Source organism: Myotis nattereri (assembly GCF_964212035.1).
Source record: "Myotis nattereri genome assembly, chromosome: 9".
Classification (NCBI taxonomy): Eukaryota; Metazoa; Chordata; class Mammalia; order Chiroptera; family Vespertilionidae; genus Myotis; species Myotis nattereri.
The window spans coordinates 2,397,865-2,425,000 of NC_138084.1; the positions used below are offsets into that span (position 1 = coordinate 2,397,865).

At 63.0% G+C, this 27,136-nt stretch overlaps 2 protein-coding genes across 2 annotated transcripts in view; one reads left to right on the forward strand and one right to left on the reverse strand.

The window, feature by feature from the left end:
• Positions 1-214: 214 nt before the first annotated feature.
• On the forward strand, positions 215-8,456 carry LOC308524782 (pepsin A; the record flags this gene model as incomplete). The annotated part of the gene is made up of 9 exons (XM_081099327.1): positions 215-267; positions 1,445-1,601; positions 3,384-3,501; positions 3,988-4,106; positions 4,777-4,976; positions 5,744-5,860; positions 6,976-7,120; positions 7,215-7,313; positions 8,185-8,456. The coding sequence occupies 9 exons, from the start codon at positions 215-217 to the stop codon at positions 8,332-8,334; spliced, it is 1,158 nt and encodes a 385-aa protein (XP_080955453.1). The 3' UTR covers positions 8,335-8,456.
• Positions 8,457-12,492: 4,036 nt separating this feature from the next.
• The window catches only part of VWCE (von Willebrand factor C and EGF domains), a gene marked incomplete at its 5' end in the record, with an annotated part of 29,487 nt that continues 14,843 nt past the window's right edge, over positions 12,493-27,136 (reverse strand). Inside the window, 10 exons of the mRNA XM_081099465.1 lie at positions 12,493-13,343; positions 16,813-16,903; positions 17,148-17,230; positions 17,303-17,393; positions 18,411-18,493; positions 19,488-19,584; positions 21,037-21,122; positions 21,539-21,656; positions 23,761-23,846; positions 25,291-25,378. Of these exons, the coding sequence (XP_080955591.1) occupies positions 12,820-13,343; positions 16,813-16,903; positions 17,148-17,230; positions 17,303-17,393; positions 18,411-18,493; positions 19,488-19,584; positions 21,037-21,122; positions 21,539-21,656; positions 23,761-23,846; positions 25,291-25,378 (1,347 nt within the window). The 3' untranslated portion in view covers positions 12,493-12,819. The remainder of the gene's footprint in view (positions 13,344-16,812; positions 16,904-17,147; positions 17,231-17,302; positions 17,394-18,410; positions 18,494-19,487; positions 19,585-21,036; positions 21,123-21,538; positions 21,657-23,760; positions 23,847-25,290; positions 25,379-27,136) is intronic.

Genomic DNA, 27,136 nt, shown 5'->3' on the forward strand with positions numbered 1-27,136 from the left:
GTTCCTGGAACTTTCTCAGGACCTGGCTCGGAGGAGGACAATCTTATCAGGAAACTTGGTGTTTGGGTTGGGATAAGGGGTCATCTCTGAGGGCTGATAGGATTGGTTCCCGCGCACCGGGGCGGTATATAAGGCGCCGTGCGGCCTGCCCTGCACATCGCCCCGTCCGCCTCTCGTCCCTTCTCAGAGACCGGAGACCAGAGCCAGAGGAAGCATGAAGTGGCTGCTGCTGCTGGGGCTGGTGGCGCTCTCCGAGTGCATCTACAAGTGAGTCGGGCGCCGGGCACAGAGCGCTCCGGGGCTCCCCCTCGGCTGCCCGCCCCCCCCCCCCCCGGCCTCTCCCCCCAGGTGTTTCTCCTCCTTCTCACACTCCTCTCCTGCCCGTTCTCTCTCTCTCTCTCTCTCTCTCTCTCTCTCTCTCTCTCTCTCCGCCCTTTGGGGAGCCAGCGCTGCAGGTGTGGGTCACTGTTCAGAGGAAAGAACATTCTGTTCATTTAAACGCAAGAGTCCCAGCCCTGGCTGGTGTGGCTCCGTGAATAGAGCATCGGCCTGCGGACCAAAGGGTCCCGGGTTCGGTTCCGGTCAAGGGCACGGACCTCGGTGGCAGGCTCCTTCCCGGGCCGGGCCCTGGTCGGGGCTCGGGGTCCTTTGATGTGTCTCTCTCACATCGATGTTTCTCTGTCTTTCCCTCTCCCTTCCACTCTCTCTATAAAGCAATGGGAAATATATCCTTGGGTGTATATATATGTGTATATATATCCAGGACAGAGCGCCCAGCGTAACTCTCTCTCGAGCACTTCCTTGTTTGTAAATGAGAAGCTCTAGTCGAAAAGGAGTGAAGCGCTAACAGTGGGGTTTTGTTCGAGACCTCGAAACACTCCCAAGCCCAGAGCACTGTGCGTAAGACCCACCCGGGCAGCTGGCGTCACGACCGCCTGTGGCTCCGGGCCGGCCTGGGCGTGGTCCCAGCTCCACCCCTGGGCCAGGGGACTCGGGACAACCACCAACTTCTTTGTATTTTTGTGCCCAAATAAGAACGCCTTCCCTCTTGACTTCTTTGTTCCTTTTTTTCTTTTTTAATATATTTTTACTGATGTCAGAGAGGAAGGGAGAGGGAGAGGGAGAAACATCCATGATGAGAGAGAATCATGGATCGGCTGCCTCCCGCACGACCCCACTGGGGATCAAGCCCACAATCAAGCCGTGCGCCCTGACCGGGAATCGAACCCTGACCTCCTGGTTCCTCGGTCGACGCTCAACCACTGAGCCGCACCGGCCGGGCTCAACTTCCTTCCTTCGTCCTCCCTCGGGCCAGCTTTCTCCCCTTGCTGCTTCCACAGCACCCTCCCCGCCATCCCCCACACACACACACACACACACCCAGCAGACTCCTTGCCTAACGACGCTTCCGCCCCCAACCACCCCATTGCAAACCTCGCCACAGGGTCCCCCTCGTCAGAAGGAAGTCCCTGCGGACCAACCTGAGGGAGCATGGCCTCCTGAAAGACTACCTGAAGACCCACCGGCCCAACCCCGCCAGCAAGTACTTCCCCGAGGCGGCCGACATGCTGGCCACCCAGCCCCTGGAGAACTACATGGACGTGAGTGCCTGGCGGGCGGCGGCTCCCCGCCTCGGCCGGAGGAGGGAGAGAGGGGCTCGGGGTCCGGGAGATGGACGGGGACTCTGATTCCCCTGGGCGGTCACCGGGGCCGCCCCCAGATGGCGGAGGCTCGGGGAGGGCACAGAGAACGCGCTCCTCCCCGCGCTCACGCGTGCAGTGCCGGTTCACACAGGGCGGCTCTGTGCTGGGCCCAGGAAGCAGCAGGGAGCAACCGGGCACAGCCCTGCCCCACGGGGCCACAGGCGGGTAGGGAGAGACCGGCAGTGATCTGTGGGCCCCCCGAGCCCTGTGCAGACAGGTGAGGGCTGCGATGAAGGTGACACACAGGGTCAGGGTGGCAGGCGGCAGGTGGGACTTCTCCCGGGAGCAGTGAGGGACGCATAGGGGTCCCAGAGAACGGGAGCGAGCAGGAGGGCTGGTGTCAGGGCCGGGGGACAGCGGGGACAGAGCCAGTGGCAGCGGGGAGCAGCGTGCAGGGAGCAGAGAGCGCGGGAGGGGTGGGGAGGGCCGTGCAAAGTGAGGCCGAGGGTCCCTGATAGAGTCTCTGATCACCGTCAGCACCCGGATTGGCTGAACCATCCTAACGGGTGTCAGCCTGGGGTCACAGGAAGGTCGCTCCGACTCTTCTATCTGGGACATGGCGGCCCCGCCTTGCCCTTCGTTAAATGCTGTGTCTCCTGTGACAATAGTTGGGCCAGGGGTACCAGCGGTGCTGCCTGTCTGGAGAGCTTGGTCTCTGGAACCTGTTGGCCTGGCGCCATCTGGGCTCACATGCTCCCTGTGACCGTGGGCAAGCCAGCCGCAGGCTCTGAGAGACCCCGCTCCCTCCCGCAGAGCTCACACCTCCCAGCAGAGGGCTGCTTAGTGCAGTGAGGTTTTGGACTGAGCGCAGGTCTGGTCCCTGGGAGAGACAGCCCGTTTAATCGCTTACATATTATGAGGCACCTACCACGTGCCAGAGGCGAGGCAAGGAGCTGAGAAAACAGTTGAGTAAGCAAAGTTCTGGAGCTGCTACACTGGAGAAGACAGATAAGAGACCCGTAATACGTGTGTAAGACGTCAGAGCATGACAAGGGGCACAAAGAGAGATGAATGGGGGCATGAGTGAGGGGACGGAGAGGAATGAGGGAGGCAAACTTGGGCCACGTGGTCAGGGAGGGCCTCCTGGTGGAGGTGACACTGACTAGAGCTCTGAATGACTGCGGAGTCAGCTAAGGGGCGATCTAGAATAAACGTTTCCCAAGCACAAGCAATCACAAGCACAATGTCCCTGAGGTGAGAATGACCTTGTCATCATCAAAGAACGCAAGACCAGCGTGGCCGAAACCAAGAATAAAAATCCTGGCAGGCCCAACTCTGGATATAGGAAGGAAGTATGGCGAAGGGCTCCATCTGTCGGTAGCTGTGTGTCTCCCGATGGACCCGTTAATGGATGAGCACAGGGTGCTGTAAGGGTCCCGCTGTCCCCTAGGATGGCAAGGCTGAGACAGACAAGACGAGGCTATCATTAGGTGGCAACGGACCTTGGGAGGAAAACAGTCGGAGAGGAACTGGGGAGCAATCCGGGAGGGCTTCAGGGAGGCGGCAGAGAGACCCGCTGGGCCGTGTAGGACAGAAGCATAGAGCAGGGAGAGAAAGGCAAGGAGAACAGTGAAGGGGAAGGTGGGGGGTGGGCTGAGGAGCCGACCCGGAGACAGCCCCCGGGGAGGCCCGGGTGGGGAGCCCGGGTCTGTGAGCTGTGCTGCCCCCCAAACCCCGCAGATGGAGTACTTCGGCACCATCGGCATCGGAACGCCCCCTCAGGAGTTCACCGTCATCTTTGACACCGGCTCCTCCAACCTGTGGGTGCCCTCCGTCTACTGCTCCAGCCCTGCCTGCTGTGAGTGCCCGCCTGCCTGGGTCCAGCCCTGACGGACGGGGGGCCCGGGACACTCGGGGGCTGCAGTCGGGTCCCATCCCCAGACGCTGGAATTTGCTGAGCACTTACTCTGTGCCAAGCACTGAGCTTCGGTGCTCTGGGGGCTAAGGGGTGACTCACACAGGATCCCTGCACCCAAGGCGGTCAGGCCAGTGGCAGAGAGAAGTGGGCAGCCATGGGCCTGCGCCCCTCGTGTTCGGCTGGGGCGTCCGGGGGGCGCCGTGGGGTCAGCTGGGGACCTCCCATCAGGGAGAGGGTCCCAACGGGTCGAACCAGCCAGGACCAGGACCTGGAAACGCCTGGGCTCCAGAATCTCGGGTGAAGTCACCCTTCTCCTCCCGAGTCCCCTCCCAGCACCCGGGCGCCCGCCCCGGGAAGACGGGCCCGGCCCTGCCTCTCTCTCGGTCAGCTTTCGGGGGTCGGCAATGTCCCTTCTTGCCCTCGCAGCCAACCACAATCGCTTCGACCCTCGGAAGTCCTCCACCTACCAGGGCACCAACCAGAAGCTGTCCGTGGCTTACGGCACCGGCAGCATGACCGGCGTCCTCGGGTACGACACGGTCCAGGTGAGCGTCTGCTGGCCCCTTCCCCTGCTCGGCCGTGGGGCCAGCTCCCAGGGACCTGGGGGCCCCCGGACCTGCACCCGGAACCAGCTCACTTCAGCAACATGGGTCTCGTGATCACAGAATTGAAGGGGGGGGGGGCAGGTGGGGAGGAGGACGTGGCAGAGATGCCAGACCCTTTTAGACGGGGCGGGAGTGGGTGAGGGGGTGGTGCTGGGAGTGGGTGAGGGGGTGGTGCTGGGAGCCGTAAGCCAACCTCCGCCCCACCGGGCTGAGGGCTATAGGGGAGGCCGGGCAGGAGGTGAAAAATGGCTCCGTTCCCTCTTAGCACCCCCTTCCCCCACTGCAGCCACCCCCAGTCCAAAAGCTCCTCCAGCTCCCCCTTCTGGACGCAGCAGGGGGCAAGGGCTCTGACCCCCCTGGGGTCTGCTTCCATCCGCACGTCAGACACACAAGCACACGGCCACCCCGTTCCCAGCCAATTCCCACTCCGACCCGCAGCGGTGGCCACCTGGGGTCGGCCACACGGTCACCTCCAGAGGAATCACAAGCATGGGGACAGTCCGCTCCTGTCCCCCCAGCCGACGCCCCAAGCTGAGTCCCGCACGGAAGGAGCCGGAAGGCGCCCGGCCCAGCACTGGCGCCGATGGGGAACACCTGGTCTCCCCCTCAGGTTGCAGGCATTGCCGACACCAACCAGATCTTCGGCCTGAGCCAGACGGAGCCCGGCTCCTTCCTGTACTACGCGCCCTTCGACGGCATCCTGGGCCTGGCCTACCCCAGCATCGCCTCCTCGGGGGCCACGCCCGTCTTTGACAACATGTGGAACCAGGGGCTGGTTTCCCAGGACCTCTTTTCCGTCTACCTGAGCCCGTGAGTCGGGCAGGGAGGCCAGGGCCCGGCCCAGCAGGGCTGTCTAGGCTGGGGGGGGGGGGGTGGGCAGGGAACTGGGGAGCAGGGGTTAGACAGGGTCTTAGCAGGTGCGGGGTTGGCAAGGCCAGTGTCTGGGCCTGAGAGGTGTATCTGTAGGGAACGGCCCAGGTCCCTGTGCCCCGACCGGGAATGGAACGGTGACCTCCTGGTTCCTGGGTCGATGCTCCACCCCTGAACCACACCGGCCGGCACTATGGACATTTCGGACCAGATCATCCCTTGCCGTCGGGGGCTGTGCTGTGCCTTGTAGGGTGTTTAGCGGCCTCCCTGGCCTCTACCTCCAGACACCAGGGACAACCCTCTCCCCACCCAGTCATGACAATCAGAAACAGCTCCAGAAACTGGCATGTGTCCCCAGGGGTGGGGCTAGGGGCCTGCCCACGGCTGAGGATGAGTCCCTCAGAGCAAACACCATCACAGATTCCTTTCACCCTGGAGCCAGAAAGAGCTGGGTGCTGATCTTGGTTCTGGCGCTCCCTGGCTGTGTGGCCTTGGGCCAGTCGCTTTACTGCTCTGTGCTCTGTGCCTCTCTGCACAGTGAAAATAGTAATAATCCCAGTGGCCATGGCACGGTCCTTCGTGTAACGAGGACTCAAAGAAACCCTCAAAGGAGAAGGGCAGCTCTTGGAAGACGTAGAGTGTATGTCCCGCTGAATGAGGGGACGACGGAAAGAATGAATTCCTGTCTTTCCCCCGACGTTGCATAGCAACGACCAGAGCGGCAGCGTGGTGATGTTTGGGGGCATCGACTCTTCCTACTACACCGGGACCCTGAACTGGGTGCCTCTCTCCTCGGAGACGTACTGGCAGATCACCGTGGACAGGTGAGCGCACCGTGGCCCGGCCCCCTCCCGGCAGGGGCCCCAGGGCCCATAGCTCTATAGGCTCACCGTCGCTAAGCTTCCCAGAATGCCACTGGAAGGGCCAGCACGCGGGAGACGTCCCCCAGGAGGGGGAAGGGGAAGGTGGCCGAGCCAGAGAGACCCCGAGAAAGGCACCTCCCTGCAGGAGGGGAGCTGCCCGAGACCCCCAAACACTGCCAGATGGGACAGCCCCTCACCTCCTGGTCACAGAGGCAGGACAATCTACCAGCACCCGGGAGCCTGGGGGCCTGGCGGTGCACACCCCCCAGCGTTTAGGGGCCTGGGAGCCGGCACACGCCTCCCGTTCTGGGAAGATGTCCTCTAGCCTCTCGACAGGGCACATGACGGAGGAGTTTCAGGCCACTCCGCCCACCTTGTCCTTCAGGGCCTGCCCCGGCCCCAGGCAGCCTCACTCCCCAGCTGTCCTTGCCCCGCTGGCCTGCTGGGGCGACCAGTCACCAGGTTTGCCCAGGCCTGAGCGGGTGCCCGGGATGCGAGAAATTTCAGTGCTCGAACCAGGACAGTCCTGGGAAATAAACCGGGATGCGCCGACCGCCACCTCCGTCTGTCCAAGCCATGCGTCTGTCCCTCCCACGCCAGCCCGCTCCTCTGGTCTCCGCCCCTCCCCGCCCCCCTGCCTGCCCTCTGCCTGGGGCGCCCTCCTCAGCTCGTCACCTCCTGGGCCACCTCTGGGTGTCTGCTCCCCCAGCACCTCCCCTGGCAGCTCCGCCACCCCCTCACGCCGCGCTGTTTCTGTTCCCTGCCTCGTGCCCTGCTCCTCCCGCCCCTCCTCCACCATCACTTATCTTTCCAGCTGGACTGAGCTCCCGGCAGCCAGAGCCTGGTTAGGCTCTGCACCCCCGTGCCTGGCAGGGCAGGCTCGGTCGCTGGGTGCGGAGTCACTGGGTGCAGGAACGCATACATGGGCGCGTGACTGAGAGACGCTGACATTCACTGGCTGATGGACGGGGACGGGGGGTGGGGGCGGGGAGGAGCCCCTGGAGGCACCTGGCTCCTCCTTGGGGAGAGGTGCTCCCCGGGGGCTAAGGAGACCCCTTGCTGCCTGTCGCCCTCAGCATCACCATGAACGGAAAGGCCCTCGCCTGCAGCGGGGGCTGCCAGGCCATCGTCGACACGGGCACCTCTCTGCTGTCTGGCCCCACCAATGCCATCGCCAACATCCAGAGCTCCATTGGCGCCACCCAGGACTCCTACGGCCAGGTAAGCCGCCCCCCCTGACAGCCCTAGCACAAACGGGGGGGGGGGTCTGCCGCAAGGGATGCGGCCCTTCTGACCCTCGCTCTCTCTGCCCCAGATGGTGGTCAGCTGCTCAGCCATCAACAGCCTGCCCAGCATCGTCTTCACCATCAACGGCGTCCAGTACCCCCTGCCGCCCAGCGCCTACATCCTGCAGGTAAGGGCCCGGCACAGGACGTGGCCCATCCCCCACTCCGTGCAGGGGGAGTGCCTGCCACCGGCCCCATAGCTCTGGACCGCCAGAGAGAGAGAGAGAGAGAGAGAGAGAGAGAGAGAGAGACAGACAGACAGACGAGAGCACCCTAACAATAAATGCGCGAATGAGAATTTGGATACAGCCTTCCCCCAAGAGGAGAAGCGAGGCCGGATGGTAGCGGGCAAGGGTTTCCGGCTGGGCCCTGGGTCTCTCACAGCCCGTGGACCCGAGTGTGGTTTAGGGGAGCCTGGGGGGTTGACACCTGACAGCCGTCCAGGGCTGAGCAGATAAGACCCCGACCTGCGTGGCGTCCAGGCGAGGACACTCCACCGTCTCTACCAACTAACACCTTCCAGCAAGCCACAGGAGGACGCTCACCTTGTCCTGCGGTGCCGGGAGGGGGCTGGCGGCCCAGAGGGGGGATGTCTGCCACGCCCGGCGCCGGCCAGGCCGCCTCACCAGCAGGCGGGGCCGGCGGGCTTTCTCCAAGCGCCCAGGTGTCCTCACTGCGCCCAGGCGCCCGGCGCCAGGTGAACCCGGGGCTGGCAGCTGGCCTGGCTGTCGCCCCGTGGGAGCCGGTGGTGAGAAGAGGCTGTGCCACCAGCGCTTCCCGAACCTTCCCGCAGCCTCCCTCCGCCTCAGCTCCGATGCTGACGGCAGGGTCTGTGCTCCTGGAACCGACGTGCAGGGAGCGGCACACGGCAGACCCCGGCCGCAGGCGCCGGCCGCGCTCAGCCCGGAGCTCCCCGCTTCCTGCAGCGGCCGCAGCCCTGGGCTCGGCCCCAGCGCCTCCCATGAACCGTTCCCACTCGTCTTGTTCTCCTCCCTCCAGAGCCAGGAGGGCTGCAGCAGCGGCTTCCAGGGCATGGACATCCCCACGGCCGCCGGGGAGCTCTGGATCCTGGGCGACGTGTTCATCCGCCAGTACTTCGCCGTCTTCGACCGGGGCAACAACCGCGTGGGCCTGGCTCCCGTGGCCTGAGCCCCGTCTTCGGCCGCTTCCCGGAGCCCCGGCCGGGTCCGTGCCGGCTCCAAGGGAACAGCCTTCTCCCCAGGGTCTCCCCGGGGGGGTCACCCCGATAATGTAGAATAAAACCTAACCTCCTGGAAACGTGTCGTGGAGTCGCTTCTCTTCATTGGTACTGCTCCTCGCGTCACTGGGGTCAGGGGTCAGGGCACAGGGCAGGGGTCGGAGCTGGCCACGTGCACTGGGACGGCAGTGGACACAGCGAGGCGGCCGCTCACGCGCCAGGTGGAGCCGGGAAGACAAATGGGGCCTGGCAGGCGCTGCTGGGAGCATCGCGTGAAGACGTGGGATTCGCTGCCGCCTCCATTTAAAGAGACAAGGAAGTAAGCCCTGGCCGGTGCAGATAGAGCGTCCGCCCGCGGGTTTGGACCGAAGGGTCCCGCGTTCGATTCCGGTCAAGGACATGGACCTTGGCTGCAGGCGCCCGGCCCTGGTCAGGGTGCGTGCAAGAAGCAACCACTCGATGTGTCTCTCACACCCATGTTTCTCTCTGTGTCTCTCCCTCTCCCTGCCACTCTCTCTAACATCAATGGGAACCTATCCTCGGCTGAGGATTAAAAAATAAAAATTAAAATAAAAGCTAAGCCTTGGGGACCAGAAATGCCAAGCCGCTGCCTCCCCATAGAACAGGGGGTTAAGGGAACTGACGTCCCATTTCTCCCAAAGCCAGTAAGACAAAGAGGAAAAAAGAGGGACCGAGGACAGGTGGCCACGCACGGTGACAATCCTAAGCAGGACAGGCAGGTGGTCTTGCCTGTAAGACATGGCTGGGGGTGCGGGGGTGACAGGCTGACCCCCCCCCCCCATCTGCCAGGCTGCTCCTGCTCAGCTAGTCGATCCGGACTATCCCAAGGAGCCCTCTGCGCTCTGCCATCGGGAAGGACGATGGTCTCCCTGCTCCCTCCAAAGAGGTTTCCAGGGAGGCACGGAGCATGCTCACTGGCCCAGGAGCCTAGAAATGCAAGCAGGAGACAGCAGGGTTTCTCAGAGCGCGTTTGGCAGCAGCGTGGTCAGTGAAAACCGAAGTCTCTAGAGTGAGGACGGGACATGCTCATTCTGGGCCCTTCTCCGAGGTTCACGAGGCACATCCCCAATCAAGGCTCTGATAAGTCCTGCAGCAAAGCGATGTTTCGCTTCAACTCAGCTCAGCTTGACCACAGTTCCTCTTCTGCCAGTAAACCGACTCTGGTCCTTGTGCTCCTCCGCACACATGTCGGAAAACCGCCCCCTGCCACCGCTGATGGCTGATTCCAGACTGTTCGCCAGACACTGGCCTGCAGGCTGGCGCTGGGCCGCCCTGCTGAGAGGGGCGACGTTGGGGTGACCAGAGCAGCAGAGCTCGAGGTGCTCTTTTGTCGCGTCTCCCACGATGTGCCCTCTGCCACTCACACAAGTATCAGAGGCTGGGCTCGAGGGAGGGACAGCGGAGCGATCTTTTTTGAAACATAAATTTGACCACCTACCTTCCTTGCTTAAACCCTTTCATGACCATCAAACCTCAGAGGGAAGGTAGGGGAGGGTGGGGGTAAGCAGGAGAGATCAGCCAAAGGACTTGTTTGCAAGCATATAGGCCTAACCAATGGACACGGACACCAGGGGGTGAGGGCATGAGTGGGAGTGGGGGCAATGGGGCGATAAGGGCACACATGTAATACCTTAATCAATAAAGAAAAAAAAAGGACCTTTCGTGAATGCCTTGCAATGCCTCTGGGATAGGACCATAAAGCTCGGGTGTGGCCTCCAGGCCTTGCGTGCTCTGGTCCCTACCACCGTCCCCCCTCACCGCAACCCCCCTTACCTGAGCTCCCAGCTCCACAAACACGCACACTTCTCCCCCCGCCCCCGCCCCCCCGGCCTCTGCACACACTGATCCCTTGGCCTGGGCTGCTGCTGCTCTTTTCCTGGCCTGCTAACACCTAGCGTCCCGCAGGTCTCAGCTTACCCGTCACCTCCCCGACCACCCTCCCACGGAGCCCGGCCGCCTCCTGTGCAGCTCTGGGCACGACCGTTCCACTCGTAGGGGTGGCTGCTTCACACCCGCCAGCGCCGGGACTGATCGCGTAACTGCTGGAGCCCAGGGCCTGGCACACAGATGTCGACTGAGTGATGAATCTGAGATGACTTTTCAGGAGGAAACAATTTGGACAGAACGACAGAGTGGATCTGACCCCGCTGCGGCCAGGCCTACAAGAGGGGGGTCAGCCCCCCCCCACCCCCCCCCCCCCCGGCATTCCGTCCCGGTCATATTTGGTCATGAGACCAACAGGTGCGCCTCTCAGATTTCTGGGAGGAATTTCCCTGGCGGTTGGCGTCTCTGGCATTTCCCGAGCACCCGCTAGGAGGCAGGCCGTGGGCTAGGCCCCGGGGGTCTCCCTGGACCCTTCCCGTCCTGCTCCGGGCCACACGCCTCCTCCTTGCCGTCCTCCTCCGCCAGCGGCAGCCCCTTTCCTCCCAGCCCCGCTTCCGTCCTGTCCCCCTGGGATTCCTGGATCCAGACGGAACCTGAAAAGGCTCCCGTTAAGCAGACCCTTTGGACGGGAAGAGGCTGTGCTGACATCTCTGGTCCGACACCCCCCACATCGCTGCACGGGATACGAGTTCACGTTGCTTTTCTCCAGTCTCCGGCCTCTTCTCCATGCTTCACGCTCCGTTCCCCGAGGGCCGAGCCAGGGGTCTATGCTCAGCTCACTCCGCCCTTTCCATCCACTCTTGTCCACCTCTCACCAGGCCCCCTCCACTGACCCCTGGAGCCCAGACCCTCCCGGACGCAGCTCCCGCACGTGGCGGCTCCTCTCCTGACCATCTGGGCCGCTGTGGTCCCGGCGGTGAACTGGGGGGCGAGGGAGGGTCAGGTCAGCATGCTTTACACTTGGGCCAACTTGGGGAATGTTTACAGCTGCCCTCCTGTCTTCCTCTCCCGCACTTTTTTTTTTAATAACTTTTTAAAAATATATTTGAATTGATTTCAGAGAGAGGAAGGGAGAGGGAGAGATAGAAACATCAGTGATGAGAGAGAATCATTGACCAGCTGCCTCCTGCACACCCTGCCCTGGGAATCGAGCCCACAACCCGGGTATGTGCCCTTGATCGAATCGAACCCGGGACCCTTCAGTCCGCAGGCCAATGCTCTATCCGCTGAGCCACACCGGCCAGGGCTCCCACACATTTTTCTAACATGGGAAATGAACATCATTTACTGGAGTCCTATTGGGGGTGGGGGGAGGGCGGAGACTAGTGTTAGAACATGAACGCACCCTCGATTGAACTGGCACAGCGATGAGAAAACGGCGCGTTGAGCCACCGCCATGTTGCCGCTGGCCCGTCGGAGAAGTCCCCACTGAGGGCCCGAGTCCCTCAGCTGATGGCAGCTGAGCAGGGCGCACCCCGGTCAGGGCGCCCCCCGGTCAGGGCGCCCAGGCCGCACCCTGAAGCACCACCCGTGTCTAACGGGCAGAACGCCCTCCGCACCGTCTGCGGTTTGTTCTGCAGCCTCGTGGCTTCAGCGGGAGCTCGGCAGTGACGTCACAGCCGGCCTCGCCTGCCTCCGCCGCCCCTTAATGACAGCACTGCCCTCTTCCCGCCCCCGCGACGGGGCCAGGCGGCCGGTTAGTGCCCCAGCTGCTGGGGGGCTGCTGGCTGCAGCTCTGGGCCACCAGCCCCATCGGGAATCGCCTGGCTGCAGGGAGCCGCCGGGCCCAGGCTCTCGCCGCTTCCTGGGGCAGCCTGATCGGATGACTGGGCCACACGGGGACACGCAGCCGTCCCCGGGGCCCACTCAGGGCAGCGCCGCACGGCCACGCAGCCTCAGGGTCCGAGGGGCTGGCCGGGGCGGGGATGTCGCCCTCTCCCACCCCCACAGGTGCCTGCTGCCACTTGCTCCCAGGCCCCCGTCCACCGCAAAGCCCTCCCACCCGCCTCCCCTTCTCCCTGCAGGGGGCTCCCGCCTGCCCCGCGACAGAGGCCAGCGGGCCTTACACAGACCCCCAGCCCCAGTTCGGGCAGGCTTTTCTCCCCAGCTGGGGGTTGGAGGGGTACCACCTCCCACCCGTGGGCGTGGGGGGAGGTCTCCCCACTTTTCTGAAGGCGAGAAGAGAATGAGCAGGCAGCCAGGGAGACTGAGGCAGCCTTTAATCAGGAAACCTCGGGGGACAGCCACACGCGTGACAATCCCAGGGGCACCTGGGCCTCCTGACCTGCCTCCTGCAGAGCGGGGAGCCCAGCCTTCCCCCAAAGACACGAGGGGCCTCAGAGAGGGCGCTGCCGGGACAGGCTGGTTCTCAGCTTCCCAAACGCTCCCGGGAGGCAAGGGGGGAGGGGGGGGGGACACGAGGCTGTCAGCCCCGAGCGTGTCCCACGGCCAGAAGCCCCTGGGGAGTGGCCCTCGCTGGCCCCAGCGGCTCCCTTGGTGCGTCTCCCGGGGTGGCGCTGCATGGAGGCCCCTTACCCCGCGGACTCCTCTTCACTCGCGGTCCTGGGTGGGGGCTGGGAAGTGCCAGGGCTGGTGGTCGCCACACGGGCAGCAGAAAGTCCGGAGGCGGCGGGGGAGAGTCCATGGAGGGTGGCGGGGGCCTCTGGGGAGCTCGGGTCTGCCGTGGAGAGGGCTGGAGCCTCCGGCAGGACGGCGGGGGGCAGAGCAGAGGCCGTGGCTGAAGGCTCTGGAGTAGCAGGAGCCCCGGGAGAGGCAGGAGGTAGAGAGGAGGCTCCTGGGGGGACGGGAGGCCCCGGTGAGGGCCCCGCGGGGGGCAAGGGGGAGGCCTGGGCCCCCGAATGGCTCCTGGGTAAAGTCTGCCGGTTGGACATGTTGGTCCTCAAGAGGAGCTGGAGGAAGTGGGGCGCAGGCCGCTGAGGCTGGGCTGCCGGGGGCCCCGGGCAGGAGCTGCAGGTGGCGGGGTCCTGGGGGGCTCTGCGGGGGCTCAGGGCCGCGTCTGCAGGAGGGGGCAGCCCCCGCCCGTCCTCCGGGGAATCTAGAGAGAGGGGCAAACGGGCACAGTGGCTCCGACAGCCGAGGCAGCTCTGGGCGGTGCCCCCTCCTCGTCTGAGGCCTTGAGCCCCGGTGAGGACCAGTCGGGAGAGGAGACCAGACACGCGCGGAGGGAGGCAGTTCACAGAGGCCCTGCCACGCACTGGCCGTGACGTCGTGTGAGGCACACGGCTGCCCGGGCCGCTGTTTCCCCATCTGTGAAATGGGCGTGATAATGACGGGCGCACACAGGGCCGCTCTGAGGACCCAGCGACACGGGGCCGGGACGTCTCGGCCTAAACCCCACTGAGAACTCCGCACTGTGGGTGGTGAGCTGTGAGCCTGTGTCCGCATAGGGTCCCCCGCTAACCAATGTGCCATCTGCTGCGGGTGGGCTGGCGCTGGGCAGGCTGCGCGGGAGGCGGAGGGTCCACGAGAACGCCCTGTCCTCCTCTCAGCTTTGCCGGGAACCTGAAACCGCTCTATAAATGAATCTATTGTAAAGTGGTGTTTTTTTCATCTCAGCCTCGACCCCGGAACATCCTGGGGGTTTCATACATGGGTGGGGGCGGGGCAAGGAAAGGAAGGAGGGGGTAGGAGAGACGCAGAGAGACGTGGAGACGGAGGGCAGACAGAGGAAGGGCTGGAGAGAGGCACGTCCCGGAGACCCCGGAGGCAATGGCTGTTGTCACACACACGAACGCACTGGACCAGCGACACCCACAGCCGCCCAAGGACACTCACACACTCTCACACTCACACCCTGGACGGTCCGCTGGCGTGTGTGACGCGGACAGCATGGGAATCACAGTGTGTGCGTGCGTGTGTGTGTGTGAGTGTGCGTGTGTGCGTGCGCATGTGTGTGTTTTAATCCTCACTTTAATCCTCACTGGAGGATCTTCTTCCCATTGATTTTTATAGCGTGGAAGGGAGGGAGGGGAAGAGAGAGAGAGAAATCGATGTGAGAGACACATCAATTGGTTGCCTCCCTCCTGAACCCTGACCAGAGCCAGGGATCAAACCGAGGTAGGTGCCCTTGACCAGGAATTGAACCTGCGACCCTTCGAGTCCGAGGGCCAGCGCTCTAACCACTGAGCACCCAGCCAGGGCAGCTGTTATTTTTTGTTTGTTTGTTTGTTATAAAAAAATCCATGTTCATGCCGAAACCGGTTTGGCTCAGTGGATAGAGCGTCGGCCTGCGGACTGAAAGGTCCCAGGTTCGATTCCGGTCAGGGGCATGTACCTGGGTTGCGGGCACATCCCCAGTAGGAGGTGTGCAGGAGGCAGCTGGTCGATGTTTCTCTCGCATCGATGTTTCTAACTCTCTATCTCTCTCCCTTCCTCTCTGTAAAAAATCAATAAAATATATATTTAAAAAAAAAATCCATGTTCTATTTAAATAAAAAGCAGTTTGTCCTTCAAAGGAGTGAGGAAGAGCCTGTGGCGAAGGGAATGGGGGCTGTGTTTCGGAGAAGGCGCCCGCTGTACCTCACTCCTTTGGGCCTCATTTCCCCACCCAGAGGCGGGAGAGCGGAGCGGGAAAGAGCAGGGCAACGGGATCAGAGAGATCGGCCTGGCCCGACCGGTGTGGCCAGTGGTTGAGCATCGACCTAGGAACCAGGAGGTCACGGTTTGATTCCCGGTCAGGGCACAGGCCTGGGTTGCGGGCTCCATCCCCAGTAGGGGGCGTGCAAGAGGCAGCCGATCAATGATTCTCTCTCATCATTGGTGTTTCTATCTCTCTCTCCCTCTCCCTTCCTCTCTGAAATCAATAAAAATGTAGTAAAAAATAAAAATAGACCTAGCCTGGAGTCAACACCAGTACAGCTTAAAAACAGATACTGAACTTCCTGAGCCTCTATTTCCCCATCTGCAAAATGGGATGATAACGGCCACTCTCGAACGTTCCCAGGAGCATGCAAATGAGAAATACAGCTGAAACGCTCCGTATCCTGCCGGGCACCTCCGCTAACGGCTAGTTTCTGGACAGCTCGGGGAATAACACCTCTCGGCTGGCACAGGAGGGGGTGGTGGGTAAACTGAGGAAGAATCTATAAAGCTCTCAGGGGCTCCCAAGGCCTGGCTGTCAGGGCTCAGGGCGCCTGCAGCCCCCAAGTCCTGACAGTGGCTCTGCGTCCACAGACCCGAGAGCCGCCCTGCACACAGAGCATCCCTTCAGCAGCCCACCGGCTGTGCAAGACGTTTTACACGCGAGAGGATGCAGGCCTCGAATCGGTGGGAAAACTCACCGGAAGTTTAAAAAATGTAAAAGAACCATATTTATACACGGGTGAACTTGGAAGAGTTAAATTCCATCCACACGGGGTCGCAAGGGGGTGGGCGCCGGGAACCCCACGCCACGGGAAGGCTCCTCCCTCTCCATCTGGTGAGGGCGCTGCGGTCACGCGGTGCCGGGTGCCAAAGCGTCCTGACGCCCTGAGACCCCGTTACTGCACCGACTCACCACGTGTCCGAAAGCAACTCACAAAACTTAAGAAAACCGTCGTCTGACCGAAGACGTTTCGCAGCACGGACATTACGGACAGAATTAAAAAGGGAGAAGCCGCCGTAACCGGTCTGGCTCAGTGGATAGAGCGTCGGCCTGCGGACTCAAGGGTCCCAGGTTCGATTCCTGTCAAGGGCATGTGCCTTGGTTGCGGGCACATCCCCAGTGGGAAGTGTGCAGGAGGCAGCTGATCCATGTTTCTAACTCTCTATCCCTCTTCCTTCCTCTCTGTAAAAAAATCAATAAAATGTATTTTTTTTAAAAAAAAAAAAAGGGAGAAGCCCCAAAGGGTCCGCCGAAAAGGGACCAGAATATTCGGGAGCTTTTTAAACGGCCAGCCGCAGCCCCAGGAGCCCTGCACAGCTGTGTGTCCCAGCGGCGGCCCGTCTCCCGTTTACACCTGAGAAAGTGACCCGCGTGGGCGGGCACGGACCACGGAGGAAGACACACAGGGAGAGTAGCTTTCAGGAGTCGAGAGCGCGCGGGAGCTGAGAGCCCCGGCTCCACGCCCAAACCTGGCTCTGCTGCGGCAGCTGTGGCCTCGAGCGCTCACTGCCCCGCGCTGTGCCTCAGGCGCCCGCCCTGGAAATGGGGGTGATGGCGGCGTCTGTCTCAGCCGCTGGGAAAAGGGAAGGAAGGCAGGCCCCGGAGGCCCCTGGCACATCGAGGCCTCAGTGCATATTCGCAGTGCGCCTCCCGCAAAGGGGGGGCGGCCCCCGAGCTCTAATTTCTCAAAAAGGAAGAAAGCGGAGGAAGCGATGGAGGAAGGAGACCATGGGGAAGAAAGGGCACCGCGAACAAACAAACCTGCCACACAGCGTGTCCCCAGCCGGGGCTCACCGAGTGCTGGCCGTGTGGCTGCGGGCGAGCCCCGTCCCCTCGGAGCCTGTGCCCCACGCCCCGCGCTTACAGTTCTGTGTCTGTAGGAGGAAGGCGGTGGCGAAACCCAGGCCCGCGGCCTGCGTACCTGGGCAGGAGGCGCAGCAGTCCCCGGGGGGCGTGGCGGAGTCCCCGCAGGCCGGCCGGCAGGGCGCCTTCTCACAGCTCACCTCTCCCAGCTGGGGCAGAGAGGGCACAGGTGAGGGCGCCCCAGCACCCCGCCCGCCCGGAGCAGCCCCCCCAAAGGCCTGCTGCACCAGCTGTGGGACCCACGGCAGGTGAAGCCAAACACCTAAGGGAGACCGCAGAGGGAGGCCGCCTCCCAAGGAGATCAGGCAGGCGATCCGAGCGGAAGACGGGCTCACACGGTCAAGGGCCTCGAGCTTTGCCGAGGGACAAGGGCCAGCAGCAGGGGCCGCTCACCTGGCACGTGCACTGGGTACAGGGCTCGTCGTCCAGGGTGAACACCTGGCCGTTCCCCACCTTCCTCCCCTCGAAGTTGCAGTCTGCAGGGCAGAGGAGAGGCCCTGAGCGCCAGGCCCGCCCGGGCCGCGGGCGTGGGGGCGGGTGCCACTCACCTCGGCACACGGGGCAGCACTGGCCGTCGGGGTGGAAAGGGTAGGAGCAGGCGATGGGGCAGTCCACGGGCGAGCAGGCCACGGAGCCCAGCTGCAGGACACAAAACAAGGCCCTTCGACCCGGGGGCTGGCGGGACACGGGGAGGACAGAGCACCAGAACCACCGGGGGCGGGGGAGAGGGCCGTGGTGGGGGCGGGGGATGGGTGACTCGGTCAGAGCCTGTCTCCGCGCTGGAACCCAAGCCCCACAGGCCACGGGCCCGGCCCTGTGCACAGAGCGCATCTGTCGCCGGGTGAGCAAACCCATGAACTGCCCAAGAAAGTGAGCTCCCGAGCCCCAGAGGGAGGACCGGAAGCCGAAGCTCCCCGATGCGCACGGCCGTGAACCTTTCCACAGACCCCGCCCCTTCCCAGCAAAGCTGGGCCTCACAGCAAGGGGATTCCCGTCCTCCAGGCTCCAGCCGCCTGGCCATCGCACGCCCTTCAGACGGAGGGGAGGACGGTTTGGGTCAAAGTGCGCTGCGCTGAGCCCAGGTGCAGAGCGCGGGGTTCGGCTCTTGGCACTGAGCTCACCAGCTGTGGGGCCCGAGCAAATGCCTGTCTCTCTGTGCCTCGGTTTCCCGTCCGCTCGCAGATGGAGCGGCGGTGGTGCCCACCCCCTAGGGTTCTCCCAAGGACTGAGCTCCTGCCTGCACGGGCCGAGGGCAGGGGTGGCACGGGCCGAGGGCAGGGGTGGCACGGGGCTGAGAGCAGGGGTGGCACGGGCTGAGGGCAGGGGTGGCACGGGCTGAGGGCAGGGGTGGCACGGGGCTGAGAGCAGGGGTGGCACGGGCTGAGAGCAGGGGTGGCACGCGCAGAACGGAGCGTGTGCGCAGAGAAGGGCCGCAGACCCCAGGCCCCTCCGGGAGATCCCTGCGGCCTGGTCGCCAGCACAGAGGCCTTCATCAGGGCGGGTGGACCCGGCCCCTGGCCCCGGGTGACGTGCTGGGCAGCTGGAGGGAGCCCCCGGCACCAGGGCCCAGAAGTGACCTTGCTCCTGAGGTCTCTGGCCCCTGCCTCCAGGGTGAGCGGGGCAGCCCGGGGAGTTCCGCGGCGGGCAGGGCCGTACCAGGCAGATGCAGCTCAGGCACGGGTCCAGCACGGACGGGAAGGTCTGGTTGTTGTGGAAGGTCCTGCCTGTGTAGGTGCAGCCTGTGGAGAGGCACGTGGTGAGCGCCCCCGGGCGGCTGGGGGCGGGGTGGCCGGTGACCCCGCTCCTGCCAGGGCCAAGGTCCAGGCTTATCTGGGGGGTGAAGGTCAGGCGCTGGGGAAGGGACAGCATACAGGTCCGGACTGGGTTTTGGCGCTGGGCTCGGCAGAGGGCTCAGAGTGTCGTCCCGTGCAGCGGTCCCCCAGCCCAGCCCCTGGGTCAGGCGCTTCCTCCCCTCCCCCTCGCCTGGTGCATAGGACAGAGGCCTAGGAGACAACTGGGTGCCTGCACCAGCCATGCCCTCTGCTGCTCCCACTCGGCCGAACCCAAGCCCCACCTTCCAGAACATTCCTTCGCACCTCCCCACCTCTGCCTCTGGAGGCCCACGTACATGAAACCCTGATCTGCTTACCTCACACTAGTAGGTAAAAAGCAGGTGATGAGACAGTAAGGAAGTATTTTAAAGGGAAAAATATAAGTAACATATACCTAGTACATGTTAGGTAGAGATGTATATTATGGATGTTAGATAGATCTATAGAGATTATATCACAAAAAGAGCCTGGGAAAGCAAAACCATGAGATTTAGAAGTGACAATGGGCCCTTCTTAATTTCTTTATTTCTGCTTTCTGTGTGCTCTAAATGTCCTACAGTAAGATGTTACTTTTGAAACAAGGGAGAAGCTTCTATGAATAAACTGGCACTTTCACTCTCTCTCCCTGTTCTCTGTTCCCAGGTACGGCTCCTCTGTCACCCAGCGAGGCTGCCGGTTTGGCACGTCTTCCTATCTGCCTCCCGCACCCAGGCAGGGCCTGCCACGAGCAAATTCTCTACGTCTGAGCCTCAGTTTCCTCATCTGTAAAATGGGGTTGCCCACGGGAAGGTGTGAGGGTGGCCCGGATGGCTGTGTGGTGCTTCACGCGGAGGAGCCTGGCTCCGAGAGGGCCGAGTGCACGGCGGAGAGGGGTGCCGGGGAGCCCCCCGCGGGGAATTACCTGCCGAACAGTCCGGGCAGCACTGTCCCGGGATCCGGATGGGGTGAGGGCACGAGTCCACGCAGTCTGTCCGCTTGCAGCTCACGGAACCATCTGCCTGAGGGAACGAGACCCCGCCTCGTTCACCGAGACCCCGCCTGCGATGCCAGTCTCCGCCCCACGCCCACTCGCTCTCCCCGTCCCCCCAAAAGAGGGCGAGGCTGCAAATTGGCCAAGGCTCGTCCTCAAAGGCGCCCCGACGCAGCAGGAGGTGGCAGGTCTCCCCCAAAGAGGACCAGCGACTGGGGAAGGGGTGTGGGCTTCCGAAGGCCCCATCTCCAAGAACAGGGGAGGTCAGAGCGGGGGCCAGGTCCCTCGGCTTCCTGTCTGCTCCAGCGGGAGCCAAGGCTGCGCCATCACCCCCCCAAATTCTGCCCTCGGCGTTGCCCTGGGACCCGGGCTCACCCCCACCGACGGAGTAACAAAATCCCATTTATATCCCCATATCCCCACCCGCGGTGTCTGTTTCAGAAGAAAGCGCCCTGCCAGCTTGCTCTGTCCCCCTGATCGGAATGCTCATGAACCTCAGGGACTTTCTCACAACCCAACTCGAACTCCAGTGACAGGCTTCCGAGTCTGTAACGGTCTCAGGCAGCGGTTCTCAACCTTCCTCACGCCGTGACCCTTCAATACAGTTCCTCATGTTGTGGCGACCCCCAATTTCATTGTTACAAATTGAACATGATGAAAGCAGAGTGATTCATCACAAAAACAATACGTAATTATATATGTGTTTTCCGATGGTCTGAGGCGACCCCTGTGAAAGGGTCGTTTGACCCCCAAAGGGGTCGCGACCCACAGTTTGAGAACCAATGGTCTAAGGCCTTTTAACAAACGGCACGTCGAAGGGACTCGAAGGCTGCGCTTCTCACAGGCGGGTGCACCCCCATCACCCCATCACCCCATCACCCCATCACCCCATCACTGGCAGGAAGCGCCGGTTCTGAGCGGGAGGTCAGGGCGGCAGGAGGTTCTAGGCCACCAGGCCCAGGGGCCGCCGCGCCATAAGCGCTAAGGCAGAGCTCTCGCAGCAGAAAGGGAGGCAGGGCGCACTGAGGAATGCAGCCAACACGATCGTGGTTCTCGGAGGGAATGTTTGCCTTCCCTCCACCTGCCCTAAACTCCAGCACCTTCTCCTCGTCCGTTTCTGAGGTGGCCACACGACTCACACCAGCGACCACAGCACTGCGCTTTCACAGGAGAGGCCGGCACCCCTGGCCGCAGGGCCCTCTGTCACCTGTGCCCGGGACCCTGCTCGGAGGACGCCACCCCCGGCGCAGCGGCACCCCTAAGGCGGACGGCCAAGCGCGTGTGCCGAGAAGTCTACCTAGGACAGCGTATGCCGGGCGCGACGCCTTCTGTCGAATGGAGCTGGACGGGGCGGGGACAGGCTGAGGGGCCTGAGGGCAGGGAGCCTGGGACACGAGGACGGGTGGGGATGGGGGTGCCGCTCGGGGTGCAGGAGAAGGAGCGGGGGGAAGCAGCTGAAGGCGAGCAGGTTGCCATTCACCTGGCAGATGCACAACTCACAGGGGTCACCAGGAGACCAGATCTGTCCCACCGGAAACTCGGCCCCGTTGTCGTCGAGAGAGCAGCCTGGCCAGGGACAGTGCGGGAGGAAGGACAAGTGGGTCCCGCACCCGCACTACCTACAGCGCCCCCCCCCCAGCGAGGACAGACGCCTCCACTAATCCACGCTGTGCAGGAGCTCCAAGGGGGACCCTCAACCCTGCACACAGGCACCCAGTGCACACAGGCCCGGTCACACCAACACAGGCTCACACGTGCCCGTGAACACACATTCACACGGAGAAGCCATTCACACAGACACAGGCTCACACGTGCACCCGTGAACACATATCCACACGGAGAAGCCATTCACACAGACACACACACACACATGCAGATGCCACTCACACACAGACACGCACACAGACTTACACACTCAGGCGCACTCTGAGCCCCAGGCCTGTGCTGGGCGCAGCCCCGGGACGCACGGCCGGGGCGCTCACCTGTCTTGGGCGCGGGCTCCCGGCAGGTGAAGCAGCACTGCCCAGGGCCCAGCCACCACTCCTCGCGGGGGCAGTCCAGCTCTGGGCACGGTGTGAAGGCACATTCTACTTCCCCATCCTGGGAGAAAGCCAGAGGGCACGGGCCATGAGGGCAGCTCCCGCCCTGGGCCAGGGGAGGGCTGAAGAGGGGGCTGCCCTCTCGCCCCTAATAGTGACAGAAATCTCCAGGGAGCAAGAGGGAGGCAGGGCGAGTCCTTGGGGGGTGGGGGGGCCTGGGCGGAGGCTGGCTGGTCCAGGGGATGTGCCAGCTGCTCCTCTGGAGGGTCCCCTGCCCGCGGGGCCGCAGCCACCAGCATCCCTTCCCCTCGCTCCGCAAAGCCGCGTCCCTCAGGCTCCCTGCCTCCTGCTCTCGGAGATCTGCTCTCGCTCTGCAGCCAGACAACTTTCCCACGCACCAACCTGATGCGCTCGCGCCACCACTTAAACCGCCAGCAGCACCCCCAAGTCCCAAGCCCCAAGCCCTAGCCCGGTTGGCAGAGCCTCTCAGGACTGAGGCCGAGGCCGAGGCTGTCAAACCTCCCCCCCCTCGCCCTGCCAGGCTCCTTCCCCTGGGCACTGCCCTTGGCCAATGGGCACCAGGTCTTCCAGGTGCCAATGGCTCCTTTGCCCCCGACTCCCTGGGGAGCCAGGGAGCATACACAACCACTGCTGCTCCGGGCCTCTGACACGCCCATCGCTGCGGGGAATGCGCTCCGGCCCTAGGGCACCAGCCTGGCCCGCCTGCACTTGGCTCCCTCCCTGCCCGTCCTGCTCCCCTCACCTATTCTCCTCCTCGGAGCTCCCGCAGAACATCACCTACAATCCTGACCCAGGCCCACCCAGCCCAACACAATCCCGCCTGCAGCCTCCTCCCTCCTGCAGCCTCCTCTCTCCTGCTGCCTCCTCCCTCCTGCAGCCTCCTCTCTCTCCTGCAGCCTCCTCTCTCTCCTGCAGCCTCCTCCCTCCTGCAGCCTCCTCCCTCCTGCAGCCTCCTCCCGCCTGCAGCCTCCTCTCTCCTGCAGCCTCCTCCCTCCTGCAGCCTCCTCCCGCCTGCAGCCTCCTCTCTCCTGCAGCCTCCTCCCGCCTGCAGCCTCCTCTCTCCTGCAGCCTCCTCCCACCTGCAGCCTCCTCCCGCCTGCAGCCTCCTCTCCTGCAGCCTCCTCTCTCCTGCAGCCTCCTCTCTCCTGCAGCCTCCTCCCGCCTGCAGCCTCCTCTCCTGCAGCCTCCTTGCTCCTGCAGCCTCCTCCCGCCTGCAGCCTCCTCCCGCCTGCAGCCTCCTCTCTCCTGCAGCCTCCTCTCCTGCAGCCTCCTCTCTCCTGCAGCCTCCTCTCCTGCAGCCTCCTCTCTCCTGCTGCCTCCTCTCCTGCAGCCTCCTCTCCTGCAGCCTCCTCTCTCCTGCAGCCTCCTCTCCTGCAGCCTCCTCTCCTGCAGCCTCCTCCCGCCTGCAGCCTCCTCTCTCCTGCAGCCTCCTCTCCTGCAGCCTCCTCTCCTGCAGCCTCCTCCCGCCTGCAGCCTCCTCTCTCCTGCAGCCTCCTCTCCTGCTGCCTCCTCTCCTGCAGCCTCCTCTCCTGCAGCCTCCTCTCCTGCAGCCTCCTCTCCTGCAGTCTCCTCCCGCCTGCAGCCTCCTCTCTCCTGCAGCCTCCTCTCCTGCAGCCTCCTCTCTCCTGCAGCCTCCTCTCCTGCAGCCTCCTCTCTCCTGCAGCCTCCTCTCCTGCAGCCTCCTCTCCTGCAGCCTCCTCCCGCCGGCAGCCTCCTCTCCTGCAGCCTCCTCTCTCCTGCAGCCTCCTCTCCCGCCTGACCAGCCAGGGTGTAGAGGCCGTGCTCTCGCCTGATTGGTGCGAGTCACCCCTCAGTCTCGCCTTAGCATCCCCCCGCCAAGAAGGCTTCCTGGAGCCTGCAGCTCTGGTCACCTGCCCACCCTCCACCTAGGCTGTGGGGCCCCCGACAGAGGGGACTGGGGCTGCCTGTGCCCGGCTGTGTCCCCAGCGCTCAGCATTGCTCCAGGCACACAGCAGGTGCCCTACAAATAGCCCTGCCGGAGGACGAGCTTCAAGGAGCCTGCGGAAGGCCTTGGTGAGTGGAGATCCCTTAGCCCCCGCTGCCTCAGTCTCCCTTTCTCTGCGTGCTAGCATCTCTCCTCCTGGCCGAGGCTCCTCCCCGTCACCCACCACGTCAGCCCCTACCTGGCAGACACAGGTGGTACACTCGTCGCCATCCCCACTGAACACGGCCCCGTCTGCATACCACCGTCCGTGGAAGTAGCACCTCCCTGCAGAGAGGAAGGGGAGAAGCAGCTCAAGGCCTCTGGGTGGGGGCAGCTGAGGAAAAAGGGGGAGCAGTGGGTAGGGGCCAGGGAAGCTGACACTCCCACAACACGCCACAGCACAGCCCACGCCCAAGAACCCCACCCACTTCTCCCCTCTGGCTCAGCGGTTGAGCGTTGGACCTATGAACCAAGAGCTCAGGGCTCAATTCCCAGTCAGGGCACAGGCCTGGGTTGTAGGCTCAATCCCCAGTGGGGGGTGCAGGAGGCAGCCGATCAATGATTCTCATCACTGATGTTTCTATCTCTTCCTCTCCCTTCCTCTCTGAAATCAAGATAGATAGATAGATAGATAAATAGATAGATAGATAGACAGATAGATAGACAGGTAGATAGACAGATATGAAAAATATGCTAATACTTAAACAATAACAGAGAATGAGCCACGAGTAAAAACGTCCTTAACCAAAAGGGCCAGGGAAGCCCAGAACGCAAGAGGAAGAGAAAAGAAGAAATGGAAGAGCCTGGCCAGACGCGGAGACAGCTCTGGGCACCTCGCCCTCCGGGGGCGCGGGGAGGACTCGGGGAGAGCCTCTCACCCGAAGACCCCCCACAGGCGGCAGCAGCCTCCAACCCGCCCAGGCCCAGCTGCGCTAGTCAGGCTGCCCTGGGTTCAAATCCCACCCACACGACCCACAGGGAGTGGCTTTGGACACGACACGCAAGCTCGCCGAGCCTCTCTTTTCCCGCCCGTTCAGTGGGGTTGCTAACAGTTCCTACCTCCTAAGAGTACATCGCCTATTCAAAAGAACGTTTCAGTTAGAAGTAACATCTAACATTTAAAGGTTAAGAACAAGTACTTGAAGAGGATGCCGACCCTGAAACGGGTAGGCTTGAGTTCAGCTCGCGCCTGCACTCACTGGTGTGCCTCCGGGCAGTGCCTTGAGCTCTCTGAGCCTCAGTTTCCTCATCTGTGAAATGGAGCTACAAAGGTGGCTCCCTCAGGGCAGTGCCCCACGGAGCAGTGAGATCACGGTCTGGCAAGTGCCCGCACGGCGACGGCACGGAGCGGCAGGGAATGTCAGGGACGGCGATAAGGTCATCCCGGGAAACAGAACCAAACTTTTAAGAAAAGACCAGCTCAGCAGTGGGGAAGTCGAGGCCCCTCTCCATCGCGAGACAGCAAAGCCAGAGTGGGCGCCACCCGCTTCCTGCCTGTGTCGGGGGTGCCTCCGGGCCCAGCCTAGCTTCCAAACCACTGAGCACACAGTGGGAGCTCCACTAAAATGGGCAGCTTGAAATGCTTCCCTTGATCTGCGTGTCTAAGCGGAAATCAGCCCTTCCTCTCTCTTCCACTCACCTCGCCCCCAAAAATATACTCAGAAGACACCCTTCCCCAGAACACCCTAAAAAGCTATGTTCTCCCACCCACCCCCACCCCGTCCCTCACCTGGAGCACAGGTGCAGCAGTCCGACTCCGGGGAGGTCTCACAGGGGCCGGGAGGACACTCGGGGGAGATGCAGGACACATTTCCAGCCTGAGGAGGTGAGAGGCGGCGGGTGGGGGGCGGGGGGAGGCGAGCCAGGCTCTGGGGCCCCGCAGGTCCATCAGGGACCAGCCAGTCCCCTCCGGTCACACACCCAGGCTTCCTGTCCAACGCAGGAGCCCCTAACGGCCCTCCCAGACCTTCAAATGCCACGTGGTCCCAGCAAGGGGAGCCTGAGGGACCAGGCTCTGGCGAGTATTTGGGGTGGTGAGAGCATCTCCCTCTCCGAGGCGAGGCCGGACGGAGGGAGGGCAGGCGGTGCTGCCTGCGGTGGAAACGCCTCCCCAGCCTCCCACAGCCCCGCCGGCAGCACACGGAGAAGGACAGAAGGACGCAGAGGCGGAGGCCCTCCCCCAGGACACCTCCCAACGCCTACGTTAGCGACTCAAAGGGTCAAACTTAAAGGCGTGTCTTAAACACCTGAAGTTCAACCCAAAAAGCCCCCGGCAGAGCCGGAGACCCAAGCCCCAGGGCCGGCTCCTCCACTCACATCCGACCCGTCCATCGCCCTCCAAGCCTCGGTCGCCCGGCTGTCGGGGGAGCTGAGCACTGGGTGAGAGGAGTCACCCCAACAGCGCTCGCTACTGCACACGTGGCACAGACAGGGCTCCACGACGGGTGCGGCCATGTCTGCGTGCCCCCCCCCCCCCATGCGCACCGCAGCTTCGTCATCACTGCCAGGCCAGGGGCTGCCTGTAACGACGGTCAGAGGGGAAAAAATGCCCGGCCGGCGTGGCTCAGTGGCTGAGCATCGACCTATGAACCAGGAGGTCACGGTCTGACTCCCGGTCAGGGCGCAGGCCCGGGTTGCTGGGCTCGATCCCCGGTGTGGGGCGTGCAGGAGGCTGCCAATCAATGATTCTCTCTCATCCCTGATATTTCTTGCTCTCTCTCTCTCTGAAATCTATAAAAATATGCTTTAAAATAAATAAATAGAAATAAAGATGGTGAGAGTGTGGCAGTGAGGGTTGGTTGGCTCAAATCCCAGCTCTGCTCCCTCCCAGCCTGTCTTCCCGTCTGTAGAACAGGGACAGTCAAGCTGACCTTGAAGAGCTGCCGGGAGGCTCAGGTGAGAACAAGGTGAAAGCACTAAAACCGTGCCTGGTGCACACTGGGCGCTCAGAATCAACCCCCTGTGACCGCATCTGGCACACAGTAGGTGCTTACTAAGTATTCCTGGAGGCGTGACTTGGCCGAAAGCAACGTGCTCTCCCTGCTGAGTCTGGAACGAGGCTGCCTTCACTGGACTGGCAAACACGGTGCCTGGGGAGAACAGCCTCCCTGGCCCTCGCCCCTCCCCTCGCTGGACAGATGGACCCTGGTTGCCAGTCGGTTCTTCTCTGCTCAGCAGAGCCTCGCTGGTTCCGCGGACCGACAGGCCTCACAGGTCCCCCAGGCTTTCCAATTCCACGGCTTCCGACCAAAATCCCCAGCCTGGGAACGCTCCCTCCAACTCTCCCTCCGTCCGAGCTCACCTCCAACACCCTCTTCCCCGCCTCCAAGCCCCCAACATTAAGCAACAGCCCAGAGGCTCCGAGGCTCCGGATCTTGTGAGCTCACCAGGCAGACGGATGCACACTCACCAGGCAGAGGCACACTCACCAGGCAGACGGATGCACACTCACCAGGCAGACACACACTCACCAGGCAGACACACACTCACCAGGCAGACGCACACTCACCAGGCAGACGGATGCACACTCACCAGGCAGAGGCACACTCACCAGGCAGACGCACACTCACCAGGCA